Consider the following 20,979-nt stretch of genomic DNA (forward strand, 5'->3'; position numbering starts at 1 on the left):
TTCTGGCAGAGTTTCTTTCAAGTCATTTTTCTCCCTTGGGTCGGTCTACCATTCTCCTCCTCACCGACAGGGTTTCTTTCAGACATTTTCCCCAATATCTTCTATATAAATTATATATTTTATCTATTTCTTCCGGTGGGAATAGACGGTGGAAGAAAATACGCAGCCCCCCCCCCCCCCGATAGATGCATGGAATAAATATTGCTCACCGATTTTCTCTTCCTCTTTGTAAGGAAACATCCCCACCCTTTATATACCCCCCGTCCAGATGTACGGTGAATACATTTACACGGCTTTTAACATCTATGTTAACATTTATTTGTGAAACCGCCGAACTCCTCACGGCTTAGATTAGCGTCTGGTAAATAAAAAAAAAGTTTGGAGGCACTTGTACAATCAAATAATGTCTGGTCTGTCTAGACACGGAGACCGGGGGCTCTCTCTCTACCCATGCTTCGTTACACCGCGGATAAGTTTGTACAGAAAACACGAGGTGGGCTTGCACTGATGGGCTGACCGCCTAGAAGTTCTTTCAGGATTCTGTGGGTTTTTTGTTTTTTTTTAAACAACTGGCGGATGGATCTGACTGCTCGAGGGAATTAGCTGAGTCAGCGTCCTCGAGCCAGCCTGATGCGACCGGGTTTTTTTTTTAAAATCTAGAATAGGGTTGCGTAAGTAAGGCGTCTTCTATAATTGACGTAACGATTTTTTTGGGGGACGGTTTTTACCACAGCACTTCCTTATAGTCACATGACACACACACACCAAAAAAAAAACCAGAACCTGTTACCCTATAATAGCATCTCATAGTTTCGATTACCACCCACCTCCCACTCCTACGATGAAAAAAATAAGCATTCTTCTTGCGTAAATTGACGAGGTTTTCCTTCCGCTTTGTTTTTGAATTTCAAGAAATTCTCGTTAAAAAATCCACCAACCTCACCCAATTGTCAGGGGGGGGGGGGGGGGGGGGGGGGTTGAGGTGGGAAGATGGAAGAGTTGACATAATTTATGAACGAAAGGCACCAAAGAAGAAGAGGAACAAAAAAATACGGAAATCATTTTAATTTTTATTTACAATTTTAAGACTGCATGCTGTTTAGACATCTAACTATTCTACACACACAAAAATAAATCGTGTAAATCACATATAACTAATGTTATTGCCATCTAGCCTTCGACAGCAGTTATGAAAAATAATGATTAATTCGTATTATTACGATTAAAGGCGGAAATGTGAATCGCCGCTTGTTTGGTTTATTTCTTGTTTGTTTGTTTTATTCCTTATACGTCTCTGTTTTTGTGGTATGATACGAACATGTATAGTTAAATGGGACAGTTGGGAGTCAGAAAACCGTAATTAGATCAGGACAAGCCCCCCCCCCCCCCCTAACCTCGAGAGTCTTCCTCATTCAAATTACTATAAATGTAAATTGCATTTTACTTTTAAAAATATAATAGGTTGGCGACTTCTGACTAGACGAGTCCACTGTGAATGGAAAGAAAGAAATTGCTGATTTTTTTTTTTTAAATAAAAATTAAGTGCGGTGTCAAATGGGGGAGGGGGTGGGGGTCTGATTCTTATATTGACGAAGTGGGGCTGTGAGTATTATATAGGCAAAAACGTGACGTAATTAATGGTCGACCCCCTAACATGTGCCAGTTCTTGCATCACGTGTGAGTAGTCTACTTGACACGGTAGGTCTATACAACAGGTTTCCGGAAATACTTGTTTTACCACGTGCTCTCTTTAGTAATTAAATGTAGTGATAACAATTAGATTGCCCGAATAACATTCTACTCAATAACCCCCACCTACTTAAAAAACACTTAACCATGTTAATAGAATGTGCATTTAGTTATATTAAAACTAGTTCCGAATATAGCTGTCAAGTAGGTACAAGCACAGCCCCTTCAGACTTGGCTGTCTACGGTCCATTCGAATGTATTATCGAGGGTACAGAGGACAAATGCAGTATGTCCAAAAATATAATCTCGAGAAAAATGAATTTATAAATCTCATTTCAATACTAAATTAGTGCAAAATATTGTTTAAACATTGATAAAATATTTACATTCTACTTTTCTGACATTGCACATGAGTGTTCTTTTAGCTTGTATTATTTACAATGTAAGTATAAACGAACATCGATTTCACACAAAAAGTGGGACATATTCCATTTGTCCACTATACCCTCGCAATGTGGTCAGTTCTATGTCAATGAGTCTTCAGTCAGCTACCTATCATAGCTTGGTGGATTAAAGGGGACCCTAGGGACTCGAACACCGTTAATACAGACACTTCCTGTTTAGCTCAACCCCTCTACCACGCCGTCCCATCCCCCCCAAAAAAAACTGCGCCAAATAAAATAATGGCGGAGATGCCAGAAAGGGAGCCTGTTAAGAAAGTAATTAATTTTCTAAGCACTAGCCACGTCCCGTAAACAATCTACCAGTTCTAACGTGTTTAAGCCACATGTACATTGTACAGATGGACTTTACAAAGTCTAATGCTGATTTCCTTATGAATCTAGAATAATGATGACAAAATTTTTAATGTATAAAAAGCTTTAAATAATAGACCTTATATAAACGCCGATAGATAGGCCTTGCCTTGAATATAAAACATAACGATACCTTTACCTGTACCCTACCTCAACTCTAATCCAAACTCTCTATAAACTCTCTTTACGTCTTAAAGATAGTGCTAATCAGTGGCGTTACTGGGGTGGGTGTCAGCCCGTGCGGTAACTAAGGGTATTATATCCCCCCCCCCCCCCACACACACACTCTTACAATAATTTAATATTTTCCTTTTAGCGTCAACCCCTCTCTACTTACTATTCTATTATTTTTTTTATTGGATTAAATATTGCTTTTAAAATAGGGATCTGATTTTTGTGAAGATGGGGGGGGGGGGGGGGGGGGGGGGGGGGGGGGGTGTTAGATTTAAAAAATCGTCAAACAAGCTTGACGTCATTTATGAATGACCCCTCCTAAACCCATAGTTATCCAAAGGATAATGGATGGTCTAGTATAAAGTTAAAATTTAATTTTTAACTGGATAAAATATTGTTTCGGCAGCAAATTTTACGTGGTTGTTTTTTTTTTCGAAATATGTGTCACCCCCTAAATAGTGCCACCCGATGCGGAACACCCCCCCCCCCCCCCCCCACACACACACCGACCCACAAACCTCGGCCGTGTGACGCTATTAATACTAGATCTAGTAATACTAATGGGGACGTGTGCGAAACTCTGCATCGTGTATACTGTAAAATAAAATAAAATAAAAAAGCTTTCTATACATGAAAAAATACGCCTGGGTGCATTCAACGACGTTAGTTATTGCCGACTAATCAGACGCTATGTATAGGGACAGCATGATAGAACGGAGCCTAACGAGCGTCTAGCCGTGCATTGGTTACTCCTAACATCAATTACAATAAAAGCATATAAGAGTAACTTCCCTTTACCTTGCAGCAGAGTATTGATTCCTATGTCGTTAATCTTGCCGTTTGTTTCCTCCCCTGGTGATTGGTTTAACCATCGCCTAAATAGAAAGAAAGAAGAAAGAATGACTGGTCTTTTTTTAAACTTAGTCTTGTTGTGATTTAGCCAGTGGCGTCACTAGGTGGGGTGACGACTTTGTGCCAGAGTTTCTTTCAGGCATCTATTCGGGGGAGGAGGGAGCAACGCTCCCCGAAGCACGTCTACCCCCCCCCCCCCCCCCAACAAAAAAAATTATATAGAAAATATATACTTTTACCAGTTTCCGCTCCTCCCCCAACCCCGAAAAAGTCTGAAAGAAACACTGCCTAGTGCTATGACCCAATGTGATACCCGCCCTGTTAACGATGTACCAAAACTTTAAACAGGTTAGTGTCGGTTCGTGCTTAATGATGGATATATCTTGTACAAGATATAAAAATAACAGGAAAAGGCAGGCTTTCTCATAAAATTTTTCGTTTTGGCGTTACCCCCCTTGAATGGTGTCCCTCGGAACGGCCCGACCCCCCCCCCCCCCACCTCGCCTTGTGGCCGCCCCTATGATTAGCTATTAAACCTCCACTCGTACATTTCACATTTTTTTTTGTTGGTAATTTCACGTGTGAAGTTTATTGCTTTTTCAAAGCTAATGAGATGGTGTAAATAAATGCTTTGAAGTTTGACCACAAGTTAAAAGAAAAAAAAAATTATCAGTTTAGAAATAAATTAAAAAATAACAGCTTCTCAAACTGGAAGTTGATATTTTTGTGTGTGTACACTGTTTACGGTTTACACGATGTGGAGTAGCCTAAGTGAAATTTATCGTGACGACCAGGATCTAAATAGCGGTGAGCACAATTATATTTTTTATGAATTACAACCTCACTTTTTTTTTAGATATTTTGTTTTGAAAATGGAAATCTTTTACCGCTGCTCTACAGGGGGTTGAGAGCGGCGTGGTTAACCGGTAGAGCGCATGATCATTAATCCGAAGGTCTTGAGTTTGGTTCACGGTCCCATTCTGTCTAGCCCGGACTGGTGGTGTCTGAATCTAGTCGGAGAAAGTAGAGGCGGCTGGGCATGGTGTCGACTATATATCCCTTCATTGGCTAAGGTCTTAGAGACAGTTCAACTTCACATCTTCCCCAAGGACCTTCTGATATGTACTTGTTCGGGATTTCCTCCAACACAATTCAGTGTATACTTATGCGATATATAGCCCGTTGGCGGTCCATGTTGCAAGTGAAGTAGAGTTCCCCTGTTTCTGTGACCTTGGCATACGCAGGTAAAGCGTAGTCGGCACTATATTCCCAGCCGCGTTTACTCTCCCTAACTTTAGTTAGGTAACCATGATAGATGGGTGGACTTAGGAACGCTCTATTGACTTGAACCCGGATTCGAACTCGAGACTTTCAGGTTAACATTCTAGCGCTTCTACATTTAGGGCACGCGAGTGGGAGAGAAAAGACGAAAAAACTTAAATGAACTTAGGGGTAACAAACCTACAAATGTCCTATTCTATCTTTAAAACTACAACACTGTAGTTTGATAACCTAAACATCAACATAAAATCTATTCTTTAAAATAAAACTTGGCTACACTGCACGATGTAATTAAAGAGTGTAATAGAGCGGATACAAGGCTTTTAGTGTTGATAAAAGTAAAGTTCCCTTTCAAACCTGACGGTCTATGGGGCAAGTGAAGTAGAGTTCACTTGTTTCTGTGACCTCGGCATATGAAGAGATAGTGTGGTCAGCACTATGCCCAGCCGCCTTTACTTTCCTTAACGTGAGGTAGGTACCCATCAGAGTTGGGTGGACTCAGGGACGGTCTACTGACTTGAACCCGGATTCGAACTCGAGACTTTCGGGTTAGCAATCCAGCTCTCTACCGCTAGACAACTCCGTCCCTTTTAGTCTTGATATCTAAATTAAATCCCCCCCCCCCCCCCACACACACACACTAAAGCACCACTCCAGGCCATATATTTTTCCTCAATACATTTTTAAAAGCAGGCGGAGTTTTTACCTCCAGTATTTCCTTGTAGATTTCCTCTCCATACCATATTTTTCTAAATACATTTTTAAATGCAGGCGGAGTTTTTAGCTCCAGTATTTCCTTGTAGATTTCCTTTCCAGACCATATTTTTCCCATTATCGAAGAGCTTTCCCTTGAACCCCTGGCATCTAATCTTGCGTCATGCGGCGACTCTAATACCTTTCCATTTCCTTTTTATGAATTCAATTAAAAGGAGAAGGGAAAAAAAGATAACCGTATATTTCTTGGTGAATTGTAATGGGAAATAAAATAGGTAGCAGTGATGTAGTTTTTTTTTCTCTTATTTAAAAAAAAAAGTGTTCATTTTTTTAACAGCTGGATCAATAGCGATTTTTTCGTTTAACATAACGGTGCTTTGTTGTAAGTTTTTGGACTGATTGTCGTTTGGTGATTTAGTTAACTGTTTCTAATCTAATACAAACTTATACTTGCATTAAAATGCGCTGGTGTATTATTTAACTGTTTCTAATCTAATACAAACTTATACTAGCGTATACAGACTCAAATATATATAATGTGACAAATGTGTTATGATCGGCATATTTAGCGTATTAATTACTGTTATAATAAACAGTCACCCCCATTGCGATGGTGGAAATAATTAAGAAGAGAAAGACAAACTTTGACCTCCAGTTAGCTCATTGATTATCAAATACAAGTTACGATACATGCAAATAAAGTTAAAAAAATCAATTGTAAGTACTTGTAACTTTAGTTTCGCTATGCCTAAGAATGTCTACACGACCGACGCGCTGAACTATTACTGAACTTAAACTTGCCCAGATGAAACACAAGAAATTATTGGCGCGTTCGCAAAGTTACCTGATGCCTTGCACTGTTGCAAGCAGGGGGGGGGGGGGGGGGGCTGCATTTAAGCACGCGACAACACAAAAAACACAATTCCCCCCCCCCCCCCTTTTTAGATGTGTTGATAACCTTTCATGTCACTTTGACATTCACGCTCGTGTCGAGGTTCAACCACCAATTTCCTGCGTCTAATACTCCACACAGTCCGCTGGGTCCGCGCTGTATTGTGTTCAAGTTCACTGTGTTAAATACTTTTGTGAGCCTAATTCCCTAAATACTTTTGTTAGCCCAATTCCCTAAATTCTTTTGTTAGCCTAATTCCCTAAATACTTTTGTTAGCCTAATTCCCTAAATACTTTTGTGAGCCTAATTCCCTAAACCCTTTTGTGAGCCTAATTCCCTAAATACTTTTGTGAGCCTAATTCCCTAAACACTTTTGTGAGCCTAATTCCCTAAATACTTTTGTTAGCCTAATTCCCTAAATACTTTTGTGAGCCTAATTCCCTAAACACTTTTGTTAGCCCAATTCCCTAAATACTTTTGTTAGCCTAATTCCCTAAATACTTTTGTTAGCCTAATTCCCTAAATACTTTTGTTAGCCTAATTCCCTAAATACTTTTGTGAGCCTAATTCCCTAAACACTTTTGTTAGCCCAATTCCCTAAATACTTTTGTTAGCCTAATTCCCTAAATACTTTTGTGAGCCTAATTCCCTAAATACTTTTGTTAGCCTAATTCCCTAAATACTTTTGTTAGCCTAATTCCCTAAATACTTTTGTGAGCCTAATTCCCTAAATACTTTTGTCAGCCTAATTCCCTAAATACTTTTGTCAGCCTAATTCCCTAAATACTTTTGTCAGCCTAATTCCCTAAACACTTTTGGTAGCCTAATTCCCCAGGCTCGCCATGGTGAAGTGCACGTGCATGTATTGTTTATTTAGCACAAAAAATAAGATGTTTATAGCACTTTTACGCGATACGTTACATAGCAATTTTTTTATTATCGCCTGCCCGCCCGTGTAATGTAACATTTCAACCCCTCCCCCCCTCTCTCTCTTTCTCTCTCTCTCGCTCTCTCTCTCTCTCTCTATCTCTCTCTCTCTCTCTCTCTCTTTCCCCCACCCCCATTGATAATTGATTGTCAGCATTTTATTGGAAACATGGTAATTCCATATTGTAAGCCAGTGGTTCTTAACCTTCTTGGAGTAAACGAACCCCACCAATGTCAAATGCGCGTTCACCGAACCCTTCTTAAATAGTTCTATAGTACGGACCGACAAAATCCGACCGTGAATCATATGAGTCGGGTCTGTGTCTTGACCTCCGCCGAACCCCTGAGATTGATTCACCGAACCACTGGGGTTCGATCGAACCCAGGTTAAGAATTACTGGTGTAGTCCTACTATGAAAAATGTTACGCCATATCTCGTCCTTAAAACATTAGAAAAAGCGTAATGTCCTATATTGTTTTAAATTTTGAAAACAAATACTAATGTCATATTATTGTGCTTAAGATTAGAAAATATGCAATGTCCTATTTTGTACTGAAAAAAATTAGTGCCCTATGCCTATGTTGTGTTTAAAATAAAAGATATAAGCTCTTTCTCTATCTGCGTATTGATCGAGCTTATAGAAGCAGTAACAGTCTAGCTAAAATAAGAATAAAGAAAATCAAGATATTGCTCTTTACTACCCCCTTTCCCAATGAAACAATCTAATGAAAAGATAAATCACTCCGCGCGATGTATAATTTTATAAGCACGGTCCGTATCGGTAGATAATATCGTAACAGTAGTACCGTAATGCCACTGTGCTAACAAGGTAATCCGATAAACCGGTGATTGCAACCCTTTGACATTACAACCTTCAACCTCCCTTCTGTTATAACCCCCCCCCCCCTCCATTCCCGCTCCTATTTCCTTTGGTCAGTCCACGATTCTTGTGTTAGACTGTGACCATCACTTATTCTCTATCCCACCTTTACCCCGGAGAACCTGATTACAATAGCAAAATGTTCACATCTCAGTATCTACTCATCTCAAGTGTTTGTTGTTGTTTGTTTTTTTTAAATAATTATCCTGCCCTGCATTTCCAATATATTAAAACAATTCCAATTATAGCTCAACTGTGGAGGTGGGGGGGGGGGGCGTGATCGTCCTAATTTCGTTTATTGCTGTGTTAATAAAATTCTTATTTAAAAAGCCTTATCTAGATGTAGCGTGCAATATTAAGATAATTTAACCCAAATGTCCGCAACACATTAATTAAAGGAAACTAATACAACCAAACCCATCTTTACAAACACCTATACACAAATACATACACACACATATACGTGCACCACCTGTCGCGGGCGGCTTATAGCGTGCTTTAACCTCATAATTCAAAATGGTAATTGTTTAGTCTATTACAGTGACATCCTGTTTAGATGATTGGTCTATCATTACAGTGACGTAATGCAAATTGTTTAGTCTGTGATTATGGTGACGTAATGCAAATTGTTTAGTCTGTGATTATGGTGACGTGATGTAAATTTGGTTTTTCTTTACAATGATGTAAAGCTTTATTGTTTAGTCTGTATATAATTACAATGACGTCAAGTGTATTGTTTAGTTTATCTTTGCAATGACGTCAGTGTATTGTTTATCATTACACTGATTCAGATGTAGTGTTTATCATTACAATTACGTCATATGTATTAAGTTTATCATTACAATGACGCCTATGTAATGTTTAGTTTAGCATTACAGTGACGTCGGTGTATTGTTTATTATTACACTGACGTCACATGTAATGTTTAGTTTATCATTACAATGACGTCAGCGTATTGTTTATAATTACACTGACGTCAGATGTAATCTTTAGTTTATCATCACAATAACGTCATATGAAATGTTTAGTTTATCATTACACTGACGTCAGTGTATTGTTTATCATTGCTTTTACGTCAGATTAATGTTTAGTTTATCGTTACAATGACGTCAGTGTAATGTTTATCATTACAGTGTCGTCAGATTAATGTTTAGTTTATCATTTCAATGACGTCATGTATTGTTTATCATTACACTGACGTCAGATGAAATGTCTAGTTTATCATTACGGTACGCGTCGCTCTCTGTCGGGGTAACCCGCCTCTGACAGGTAACACACACTGGTATTCGCCAGAGATCCCAGCGCTCCAGAGAATGCCCTGTTTCAGTTTAGTGTCACGTGATAACCTCTCCGGCCCGTGAGTTCAGGTGTACTCACTGCAGTCGCCCAGCTGGGAAGGGGGTGGGGTGGGAACGTGATAGGCGGAATACCAGCACCAACAAACCAACAACAAATAAAGTACCGTGTCGTCAGGTTTCTGGGTAACGGAGATTAAGCAGATCGGGTTAACAATTGGGGGGGGGGAGAGGAGGAGGGGGTAGGAACGTGATAGGTGAAGCACCAGCACCAACAACAAATAAAGTACCGTGTCGTCAGGTTTCTGGGTAACGGAGATTAAGCAGATCGGGTTAAAAATGGGGGGGGGGGGGAAGAGTAAAAGGGTGGGGGTGGGAATGTGATAGGTGAAATACCAGCACCAACAAACCAACAACAAATAAAGTACAGTGTCGTGAGGTATCTGGGTAACTTGAAGATCGGGTTACCATTTGGTGGAAGGGGATGGTAAGGCGTTAAAATTCCAGCTCTGGAACTTTTTTTTGCGGGTTCTGTTTTTACAGTAACAGATGCACTCAACTTGATCTGCTGGTTATAATGTTCGAGCTGCTTATGTTTACTGTAGAAGTATGGTCGGGTTTGGGGTTGATGTTTTATTTATAAGGCGCTGTCAATGTCTTGCTTCACCTTCCACATGACGTGAAAAGCGCATCTACAACAGTGGTTTTGAACTGAATGAAATCAAAACTTTTTTCCAGATTAGTATTTGAATACTAAGATGCAGAGAATGGGGGCAAAATATGCTTGCAGGTTGTTTTTTTTTTTTACATTACCGAGTCAAAGTTACCATATCGAATCGTCTAGTCTTCCCTACGTTATGTATCACGATTTGCGTTGTTCGTTTTGATGAATACCGCAGACATTTGTTATGGTTATTCACGATTTCTCTATACTGCTGGTTTAATAATAATTCTTTAAGTTTCAGATAATTAAAAACAACATAAAAAACATTTCTTAAAGTATGCACCAACCTGCATTTGAAACAATGTGTCGTCTTTTTATGTTCACTTGGAATTAAATTTGTCTGTAAAACAAATCTCCTTTACCGACGAACAAAACACTACGCTACATCTGTTTTGCTTGTTGATATTTTAGACTCTTAGCTTATCTTTGGATAGATCTTACTTTTTTATTGCGAAGATAAATCAATGTATTGACAGATTTTCGTAAAATAAAGATGGGCCATCGATTTTTTTAGCCACGAAGTGAACTCACAGCCCCCGGATAGGACTGTCAAGATACAAGTGTGATGTGCCCCCCCCCCTTTCCTTCACCCCCACCCCTCCTGCTCACAAAAACCTATTTTATTTACCCACATAACTACCACGTCGGGGTATTGGCAGGTGTGTTGCGCGTATGTGTATGTGTGCAGTGAATGGGGAGTGTTGACGAAATAATTTAGACCATCTTTTACGTTAATGTTGAGCATCGTGTCTTTGTGGCCGGGCGTCATTGAAAGCTCTGTTGTATGACAGCACAGTCCTGTTGAAGATAGCACAGTTTTGTTGAAGACAGTATAGCCTTGAAGACAGCACTGTCCTATTGAACAGTCCAATGAAAGACAGAACAGTCCTGTTGAAGACAGAACAGTCCAATGAAAGACAGAACAGTCCCGTTGAAGACAGAACAGTTCTGTTGAAGACAGAACAGTCCTGTTGAAGACAGAACAGTCCTGTTGAAGACAGAATAGTCCTGTTGAAGACAGAATAGTCCTGTTGAAGACAGAACACCTCTGTCGAAGACAGAACAGTCCAATGAAAGACAGAACAGTCCCGTTGAAGACAGAACAGTTCTGTTGAAGACAGAACAGTCCTGTTGAAGACAGAACAGTCCTGTTGAAGACAGAATAGTCCTGTTGAAGACAGAACAGTCCAATGAAAGACAGAACAGTCCTGTTGAAGACAGAACAGTCCAATGAAAGACAGAACAGTCCTGTTGAAGACAGAATAGTCCTGTTGAAGACAGAACAGTCCAATGAAAGACAGAATAGTCCAATGAAAGACAGAACAGTCCAATGAAAGACAGAACAGTCCTGTTGAAGACAGAATAGTCCTGTTGAAGACAGAATAGTCCTTTTGAAGACAGAACAGTCCACTGAAAGACAGAACAGTCCTAAGAAAGACAGTACAGTCCTAAGAAAGACAGTACAGTCCTAAGAAAGACAGAACAGTCATAAGAAAGACAGTACAGCCGTGTTAAAAAACAACGTCGCCTGTTGTTCTTACACTGAAGTGGGCATGACGCCCATTAGATGTCCGTTGATTATATCAGTAGTTTATCATTAGCTGTGTACGGCTGGTGAAAGGGGAAGGGGTAGAGATCGGCTTGGTCTAGTGGAGATGATAAACTAAAGCTTGGTCCACTCTTGGCGCACATGAGCCTACACAGCTCTAATGCGTACCTGAATCTCATTGGGGAAGTATAGTCGGCCTGGTATGGTGCCAGCCATGCTATACGTAGGTTCCAGAAACAGATTCTACAGACGGGACGTCTGGTTTGAAGTTGTACCTGAGTTATATAACCTGATCGGCAATAGAACAGATTGTAAAGGGGGGATTGTAGACACATTCCACCTGCGCCTTTGATAAATAAATACCTTTTAAAAAAAAAAACCGCCAGGGTAATTATCTTAGTTTAGCATCTCGGTGTCGCTGTTAGGTATATGGTTTTGTTTTGGGATAGTGTTTCTGTTAAAGCTATGGCTATGTGTGTGCTAGTAAAGAAATAAACTCGAATACATGATATCCCGATACTTTTTATTAACACCTCAATAAGAGTATTCAGCGTATTGTTATTGTTTTGTATCAGTTTCAATCAACGGCAACGCACTTGTACGTGAGTTAATAACATAGTGACACTATCCAAACTGTGCAGACTACATTATTGTGTTAGATACTGGAGCTAGGCGTACTCGTCTTGCCGGGGTTTTGGTGGAAGTTTAGATTTTTACCTGCGGGCTAAAGGTGTTTCGTCTCCCCGCTCACCTTTCATAACGTGTGCGTATCAGGCCGGCGCCAAAGTCAACTTCATGCTTTGTTTGCTTTAAGTAGAGCAGGTTAGAGGGCTGCGTTTCCGTTATAGGGTACCAGGCACACAGTGCTGGAATTCTGGCTGATCGGCGTGGTTGGGTCGGTATAGCTCATGGTTGCTGAACCGAAAAGTCCCGAGTTCGAATACCTTAGTATCCTACCTTAGAGAAGAAAAAATATCCGAAACTAAACAACTACTTCTTATAGTTAGTATACCCCCTCCCCCCGTGAAAGCAGCCTCCTCTTAGTTACCTCCTCTAAGTTTAAAATCGTTTCAAACTAAATTATCTGCCCCTAATAGCCGTCACTAAACCCGGCTCTATGATTGTAAATATTTAGCGTGAACCACGGCTCACCTGACCATGTGGGGGTGGGGGTGGTAGTGATAGAGAGGAAGAGAGGGGACTGCAAGGCGCGCTTGCAGCTTGTTTTCTAACAGAAGAGAATTATATATATATATAGATTGAGAACGAAGAAAAAGACAGTCTATTTAGTTTGAGTGAGAATCACCCAGATAGTGTTCTCCTTAACGGAAAGGTTGTAGAAACTACAATGGAAGATTTTTTAATTTTCTGCATGTTACTGAAATTTATTTTGTTTGACAATAGTCAACTATTTTTACCCAATGGTGATCAACTTTGGAGTCCACGATTGTCTGAGTCTGTGTCAATAAAGCAGAACTTGCTCAAACAGGCAAACTACAGCAACGTATGCTGGTATTTTAATATATCGATCTCACGTCAACGTCTTTCATACGGGCGTTGAGCGTTTAACTGGTTGAGTTTTGATGAAGTGACGCATTGGTTTTTTTTATACAGATGTTTGAGTTAACATCGTAGTTGACGACAGGATTTTGTTTTTAACGTTGCAGCTAAACTGCGACTTATTTTGATCTAACTACAATAAAGACTTTACTCAAATAAGCCGCTATATATGTTCAGTCCGTCATATTAGTAGTATATTAGGTCCCTTTTGGAGCGAAGGCGCAGGCGCTGGGTGAGCAGGAGCAGGAGGTGGAGCAGGAGCAGGAGCAAAGGATATATAGTAAAATACTCCCCCAGCCTGGGACAATGACATATAGTAAAATACTCCCACCACCAGGCGCAGCCTGCCGCAGCCTGGGACAATGAGATATAGTAAAATACTCCCTGGGGGAGGTGGAGGTACACCGACATATAGCAAAATACTCACCCATCTGGGTGAGGGTGGGTGAGCAGGTGGCGCAGCCTGGGACAACGAGATATAGGAAAATACTCACCCACCTGGGTGAAGGTGGGTGAGGGTGGGTGAGCAGCCTGGGACAATGAGATATAGTAAAATACTCACCCACCCTAGGGTGGGTGAGCAGGAGGGGGAGTAGGTCAGTAGGTCACCACCGGTGACCTTGTGACGTAATTAGTAACATTATGACGTAATCATTGACCTAGTTACGTAAATTTAATGCGTTTTTTAATTAGTTTTAATGAGTTTTTTAAATTTTAATTAATTTTTGACCTAGTTACGTAATTTTATTGTTTTAATTTGATTTTAATTACTTTGTTTGTGTTTTGTTTGTTTATTTTTAATAAGTTTAATTAATTCGATTTTTTATTTATTTTGTATTTGTTTGATTTTAACTTTTTAATTATTTTTATTTTGTATCTAGTTACGTAATTTTATTTTTAATAAGTTTAATTAATTTGATTTTTATTTATTTTGTATCTAGTTACGTAATTTTAATTTTATTTTATAATTAGTTTGAATTTTTATTGACTAGTTATGTAATTTAATTACTTTGATTGTTTAATTAGTTTGTTTACTTGTTGTTTAATTTAATTACTTTGTTTATAGTGTGTAATTTTTATTAACGAGTTACGTAATTTGCTTATTTGTTTGAAATTCATTTTAATTAATTTGATTTTAATTACTTTGTTTAATTTATTTATTTGATATATTTCTTTTCTTTGTTGTTTAATTTGTTGGTTTGTTTATTTGGTTGTATGTATGTTTTAAATTCTCCCCTACAACGACCGTGTACAAAAAACAGGTAAATTCTCCACCACAACGACCGTTACAAAAATAGAACATTCATTTAATCACATCTGTTACGTATCGATCTACTAGTGAGGTTTTCTCACCGCTGCCCGTTTTAATGGGAATGTATTGATCGCACCCACGGGACCATCGGGACAACGGGCGCGTTAATATTGATTCCACACACGGCCATCAAATGATGGTCCGCCTAATTAATTTGGTCATGCATCGTGGGTTTATGTCGACTACAAACATCCATTAGAGACACCTGTTACTCGCTAATGGTACCCGACACGTATCGATCCACATGCGATCCTTTGTTCTTGTCAACCACCGTACAAGGGCCAAGTTAATATTGATCGAACCCACTGACCATCAGTATGATGGTCCACCTATGTGTAATTTTTATTAACGAGTTACGTAATTTTAACGAATTTTTTAAAATTAGTTTTAATGAGTTTTTAAAATTATAATTAATTAATATTACGTAATTCGATTTTAATTTTTTAAATTTTTAAATTTTTTAAATTATTATTTTTAAATTTTATTTTTAATTGTTGTTTACTTGTTGTTTAATTTAATTACTTTGTATAATTTATTTGTTTGAAATCCATTTTAATTAGTTTGCTTTTAATTTCTTTGTTGTACGCCGTTTAAAATAAAAGACTAACACTAGCGTGTACTAGAAAGTGTCATTGTGTATAACATCCATTTAACCACAGCTGTTACTTATTAGTGACAGCTTGTACTTATCGATCCGCCCGTGATCCTCCCAGGCGCTCCCCGTGGTTGCTTAATAGCGGGCTCACTGAAGCGATCACAACAGGTAATTAATCGAAGACATTAAGTCCCTCTCCGCGTTAAGTGTGGCGACAGCTGGTGCTGTAATTAGTCACGGCTCTCGGCTTTTTTCATTAGACTACAGCTGTACATGAACTATGTTCACATATCGTACGCCCGGTCATTCTTTGATCAAATTAAAAAAAATTTGTTTCCACATGTCCTGCGAACCGTCCCTTGCTATGTATGAAAGATTAATGGCTGTAACTATTCGCTTATAGCGAGGGTCAGCGAAAACAAAAATATATTTAAGGGTCGGAATTTTCTTTCAACCACCGTTAAGTCAGGTTTTGAGACGAAACGAAGTCTCGGTAGGTTCGTGTTTTTTAATGGGCGACAGGGCGACTTGGTGCGTTGGTACGTAGGTATGCGTGGGTAGACATGTTTTTTACAAGTCTGGAAAAGTAATTAAGTTTTTTTATGACCGTTCCGATTTTCTTTTGATCTGACCACCATTTGACCACACTGAGCCAGATAAATTTAACAATTGTCGCAGCGGGGTTTAATTTAAGTGCACCCCGTGCACGCTTGTTTACATTTTAAAAGACGTGTCGCGTGTCTTCCCCTTACGACTTCCCTAATAGAGAAACGAGAGGAAAGACAACTGTTCTAAAATTAGAACAGCCTTGTCTACAGACACGAGTATCGTCCCTTGTGAAAAAATTCGCGTCAGAATCCTTAACTAAACAGTCAATTTCTTTAAAAAGTTAAAAAATAATTTAGGAAGACAAGGGTTAACAAAATATATATCTTAGTCTTGCAGCAGCTTACCTTCCCATGTTCACTTTAGTATTACAGTTTTCATCAAACTTCTTTTTGACTTGAACTTCGTTAATTTTTAAGAAAGTTTACTTATACATAATACATTACGTCTAAGGACAATTTTTTATTTTTACCACTCAATGTATTTTCTTTTTCTATATCTTACATTGTCATCTTAATTTTTTGATCACCTTAGGTGGTGGTAAGGTGGTAAGGTGGTGGTAAGGTGGTGGTAAGGTGGTGGTAAATTTGCTTAAGATTATAAACTTCAAGTTTTAAAAATCAACAACGTTATAGTACGTCGTCAAAAAAGACAATGAACCTAGAAGGAAGACGAATATATATCTTAGTCTTGCAGCAGCTTACCTTCCCATGTTCACTTTAGTATTACAGTTTTCATCAAACTTCTTTTTGACTTGAACTTCGTTAATTTTTAAGAAAGTTTACTTATACATAATACATTACGTCTAAGGACAATTTTTTATTTTTACCACTCAATGTATTTTCTTTTTCTATATCTTACATTGTCATCTTAATTTTTGATCACCTTAGTAAAAATTTGCTTAAGATTATAAACTTCAAGTTTTAAAAAACAACAACGTTATAGTACGTCGTGTCAAATGACACACCGTTTAAAATGTCTACATTTAAAGTTCACCAAAATAATGACGTAAAAACTAAATATGATATGACGTTAGCATACATATCATTCAATCTAATCACTCTAAAGTACAAATCAATAATTTTTATTGATTAAGGGGCTGGGTGAGTTATTTTTATTCGGTGCCCAGGGAAGGTTTGGAGTTGGTTGGGACAGATTTTATAGACGAGTCGGTGACGTTTTCACCGAGGCAGGGTTCGAATCTAGACCATGCATGTTTTGGAATTGTTAGGGAGAGTTAAACTAAGGTCGGTGAAGTTTTCACCGAGGTTGGTTTTGAACTCGGAACATGCATGTTTTGGAATCGGTAGGTGTAGAGTCCATACTAGGGTCGGGGAGTTTTGCTAACACTGAGCCAGGTTGCAAAGTTGGCACATGTATGTTTAGGAATTGATGGTAGCCGAGTTCATACTAGTGTCGGTGAAGGTTGGTTTTGATCTCGGAACATGTATGTTTTGAAATTGTTGGTAACCGAGTTCATACTAGGGTCAGGGGAGTTTTTGTTAACACCGAGGCAGGTTGCAAAGTTGGTACATGCATGTTTAGGAATTGTTGGTAGCCGAGTTCATACTAGTGTCGGTGAAGGTTGGTTTTGAACTCGGAGCATGCATGTTTTGAAATTGTTGGTAACCGAGTTCAGACTAGGGACGGGGGTGTTTTCACCGAGGCAGGTTACAAAGTTCGTATATGCATCATTGGAATTGTTAGGTAGAGTTAAACTAAGGTCGGTGAAGTTTTCACCGAGGTAGGTTACAAAGTTGGTACATGGATGTTTAGGAATTGAGGGCAGTCGAGTTCATACTAGGGTCGGGGAATTTTGTTAGCACTGAGGCAGGTTGGAAAGTTGTTACATGCATGTTTGGGAATTGTTGGTAGCCGAGTTCATACTAGTGTCGGTGAAGGTTGGTTTTGAACTCGGAACATGCGTGTTTTGGAATCGGTAGGTGTAGAGTCCATACTAAGGTCGGTGAAGTTTTCACCGATGGTGGTTTCAAAGTTAGTACAGGCATGTTTTGGAAGTGTTAGGGGCCGAGTTCATAGTAGTGTCGGTGAAGGTTGGTTTTGAACTCGGAACATGCATGTTTTGAAATTGTTGGTAACCGAGTTCATACTAGGGACGGGGGCGAGGGCGGCGGACAAAATTGTCGATGTAGGTAGGGTGCAAGAGATATTCAACGAGGAGTGGTGTCTACAAGTTATGTATCCCAGTCTGTTGGAGTGGTTTCTAGGGGGTTGTGATATTAGTTGAATAAATATTTGTCTGTAGGATTGTCATACAGCCTTTGTCTCTTAAATGGAATAGGTATAGTGCGGGTAGTAGTAGTAGTACGGTCTGTTTATCTAACGGTTGGTATTGAGGTTAGTGTGATGACGCAAGGTTGGATGGGAGAAGGGGAACGGGGTTGCGGACAAAGGGAAGGGGAAGGGCGAATAGTGATAAAAATAACTCACCCAGCCCCTTAATCAATAAAAATTATTGATTTGTACTTTAGAGTGATTAGATTGAATGATATGTATGCTAACGTCATATCATATTTAGTTTTTACGTCATTATTTTGGTGAACTTTAAATGTAGACATTTTAAACGGTGTGTCATTTGACACGACGTACTATAACGTTGTTGTTTTTTAAAACTTGAAGTTTATAATCTTAAGCAAATTTTTACTAAGGTGATCAAAAATTAAGATGACAATGTAAGATATAGAAAAAGAAAATACATTGAGTGGTAAAAATAAAAAATTGTCCTTAGACGTAATGTATTATGTATAAGTAAACTTTCTTAAAAATTAACGAAGTTCAAGTCAAAAAGAAGTTTGATGAAAACTGTAATACTAAAGTGAACATGGGAAGGTAAGCTGCTGCAAGACTAAGATATATATTCGTCTTCCTTCTAGGTTCATTGTCTTTTTTGACGACGTACTATAACGTTGTTGATTTTTAAAACTTGAAGTTTATAATCTTAAGCAAATTTACCACCACCTTACCACCACCTTACCACCACCTTACCACCTTACCACCACCTAAGGTGATCAAAAAATTAAGATGACAATGTAAGATATAGAAAAAGAAAATACATTGAGTGGTAAAAATAAAAAATTGTCCTTAGACGTAATGTATTATGTATAAGTAAACTTTCTTAAAAATTAACGAAGTTCAAGTCAAAAAGAAGTTTGATGAAAACTGTAATACTAAAGTGAACATGGGAAGGTAAGCTGCTGCAAGACTAAGATATATATTTTGTTAACCCTTGTCTTCCTAAATTATTTTTTAACTTTTTAAAGAAATTGACTGTTTAGTTAAGGATTCTGACGCGAATTTTTTCACAAGGGACGATACTCGTGTCTGTAGACAAGGCTGTTCTAATTTTAGAACAGTTGTCTTTCCTCTCGTTTCTCTATTAGGGAAGTCGTAAGGGGAAGACACGCGACACGTCTTTTAAAATGTAAACAAGCGTGCACGGGGTGCACTTAAATTAAACCCCGCTGCGACAATTGTTAAATTTATCTGGCTCAGTGTGGTCAAATGGTGGTCAGATCAAAAGAAAATCGGAACGGTCATAAAAAAACTTAATTACTTTTCCAGACTTGTAAAAAACATGTCTACCCACGCATACCTACGTACCAACGCACCAAGTCGCCCTGTCGCCCATTAAAAAACACGAACCTACCGAGACTTCGTTTCGTCTCAAAACCTGACTTAACGGTGGTTGAAAGAAAATTCCGACCCTTAAATATATTTTTGTTTTCGCTGACCCTCGCTATAAGCGAATAGTTACAGCCATTAATCTTTCATACATAGCAAGGGACGGTTCGCAGGACATGTGGAAACAAAATTTTTTAATTTGATCAAAGAATGACCGGGCGTACGATATGTGAACATAGTTCATGTACAGCTGTAGTCTAATGAAAAAAGCCGAGAGCCGTGACTAATTACAGCACCAGCTGTCGCCACACTTAACGCGGAGAGGGACTTAATGTCTTCGATTAATTACCTGTTGTGATCGCTTCAGTGAGCCCGCTATTAAGCAACCACGGGGAGCGCCTGGGAGGATCACGGGCGGATCGATAAGTACAAGCTGTCACTAATAAGTAACAGCTGTGGTTAAATGGATGTTATACACAATGACACTTTCTAGTACACGCTAGTGTTAGTCTTTTATTTTAAACGGCGTACAACAAAGAAATTAAAAGCAAACTAATTAAAATGGATTTCAAACAAATAAATTATACAAAGTAATTAAATTAAACAACAAGTAAACAACAATTAAAAATAAAATTTAAAAATAATAATTTAAAAAATTTAAAAATTTAAAAAATTAAAATCGAATTACGTAATATTAATTAATTATAATTTTAAAAACTCATTAAAACTAATTTTAAAAAATTCGTTAAAATTACGTAACTCGTTAATAAAAATTACACATAGGTGGACCATCATACTGATGGTCAGTGGGTTCGATCAATATTAACTTGGCCCTTGTACGGTGGTTGACAAGAACAAAGGATCGCATGTGGATCGATACGTGTCGGGTACCATTAGCGAGTAACAGGTGTCTCTAATGGATGTTTGTAGTCGACATAAACCCACGATGCATGACCAAATTAATTAGGCGGACCATCATTTGATGGCCGTGTGTGGAATCAATATTAACGCGCCCGTTGTCCCGATGGTCCCGTGGGTGCGATCAATACATTCCCATTAAAACGGGCAGCGGTGAGAAAACCTCACTAGTAGATCGATACGTAACAGATGTGATTAAATGAATGTTCTATTTTTGTAACGGTCGTTGTGGTGGAGAATTTACCTGTTTTTTGTACACGGTCGTTGTAGGGGAGAATTTAAAACATACATACAACCAAATAAACAAACCAACAAATTAAACAACAAAGAAAAGAAATATATCAAATAAATAAATTAAACAAAGTAATTAAAATCAAATTAATTAAAATGAATTTCAAACAAATAAGCAAATTACGTAACTCGTTAATAAAAATTACACACTATAAACAAAGTAATTAAATTAAACAACAAGTAAACAAACTAATTAAACAATCAAAGTAATTAAATTACATAACTAGTCAATAAAAATTCAAACTAATTATAAAATAAAATT

The 20,979-nt window shown here is 38.4% G+C and overlaps 1 protein-coding gene across 2 annotated transcripts in view; it reads left to right on the plus strand.

Moving 5' to 3' along the window:
- Nucleotides 1-20,979, plus strand: part of LOC131943238 (carbohydrate sulfotransferase 15) — a 56,371-nt gene that overhangs the window by 5,079 nt on the left and 30,313 nt on the right. The window contains exon 1 of one of the 2 annotated variants that reach the window (XM_059303256.1): nt 4,207-4,337. The exons of the other annotated variant lie outside the window; for it this stretch is intronic. Coding sequence (XP_059159239.1) covers nt 4,286-4,337 — 52 coding nt within the window. The 5' untranslated portion in view covers nt 4,207-4,285. Of the gene's footprint in view, nt 1-4,206; nt 4,338-20,979 lie in introns of those variants that run through there. 2 annotated transcript variants of the gene reach the window in all.

This window comes from Physella acuta, unplaced genomic scaffold (assembly GCF_028476545.2).
Source record: "Physella acuta isolate Inbredline_101_S28 unplaced genomic scaffold, ASM2847654v3 ptg000449l, whole genome shotgun sequence".
NCBI classification, from domain to species: domain Eukaryota; kingdom Metazoa; phylum Mollusca; class Gastropoda; family Physidae; genus Physella; species Physella acuta.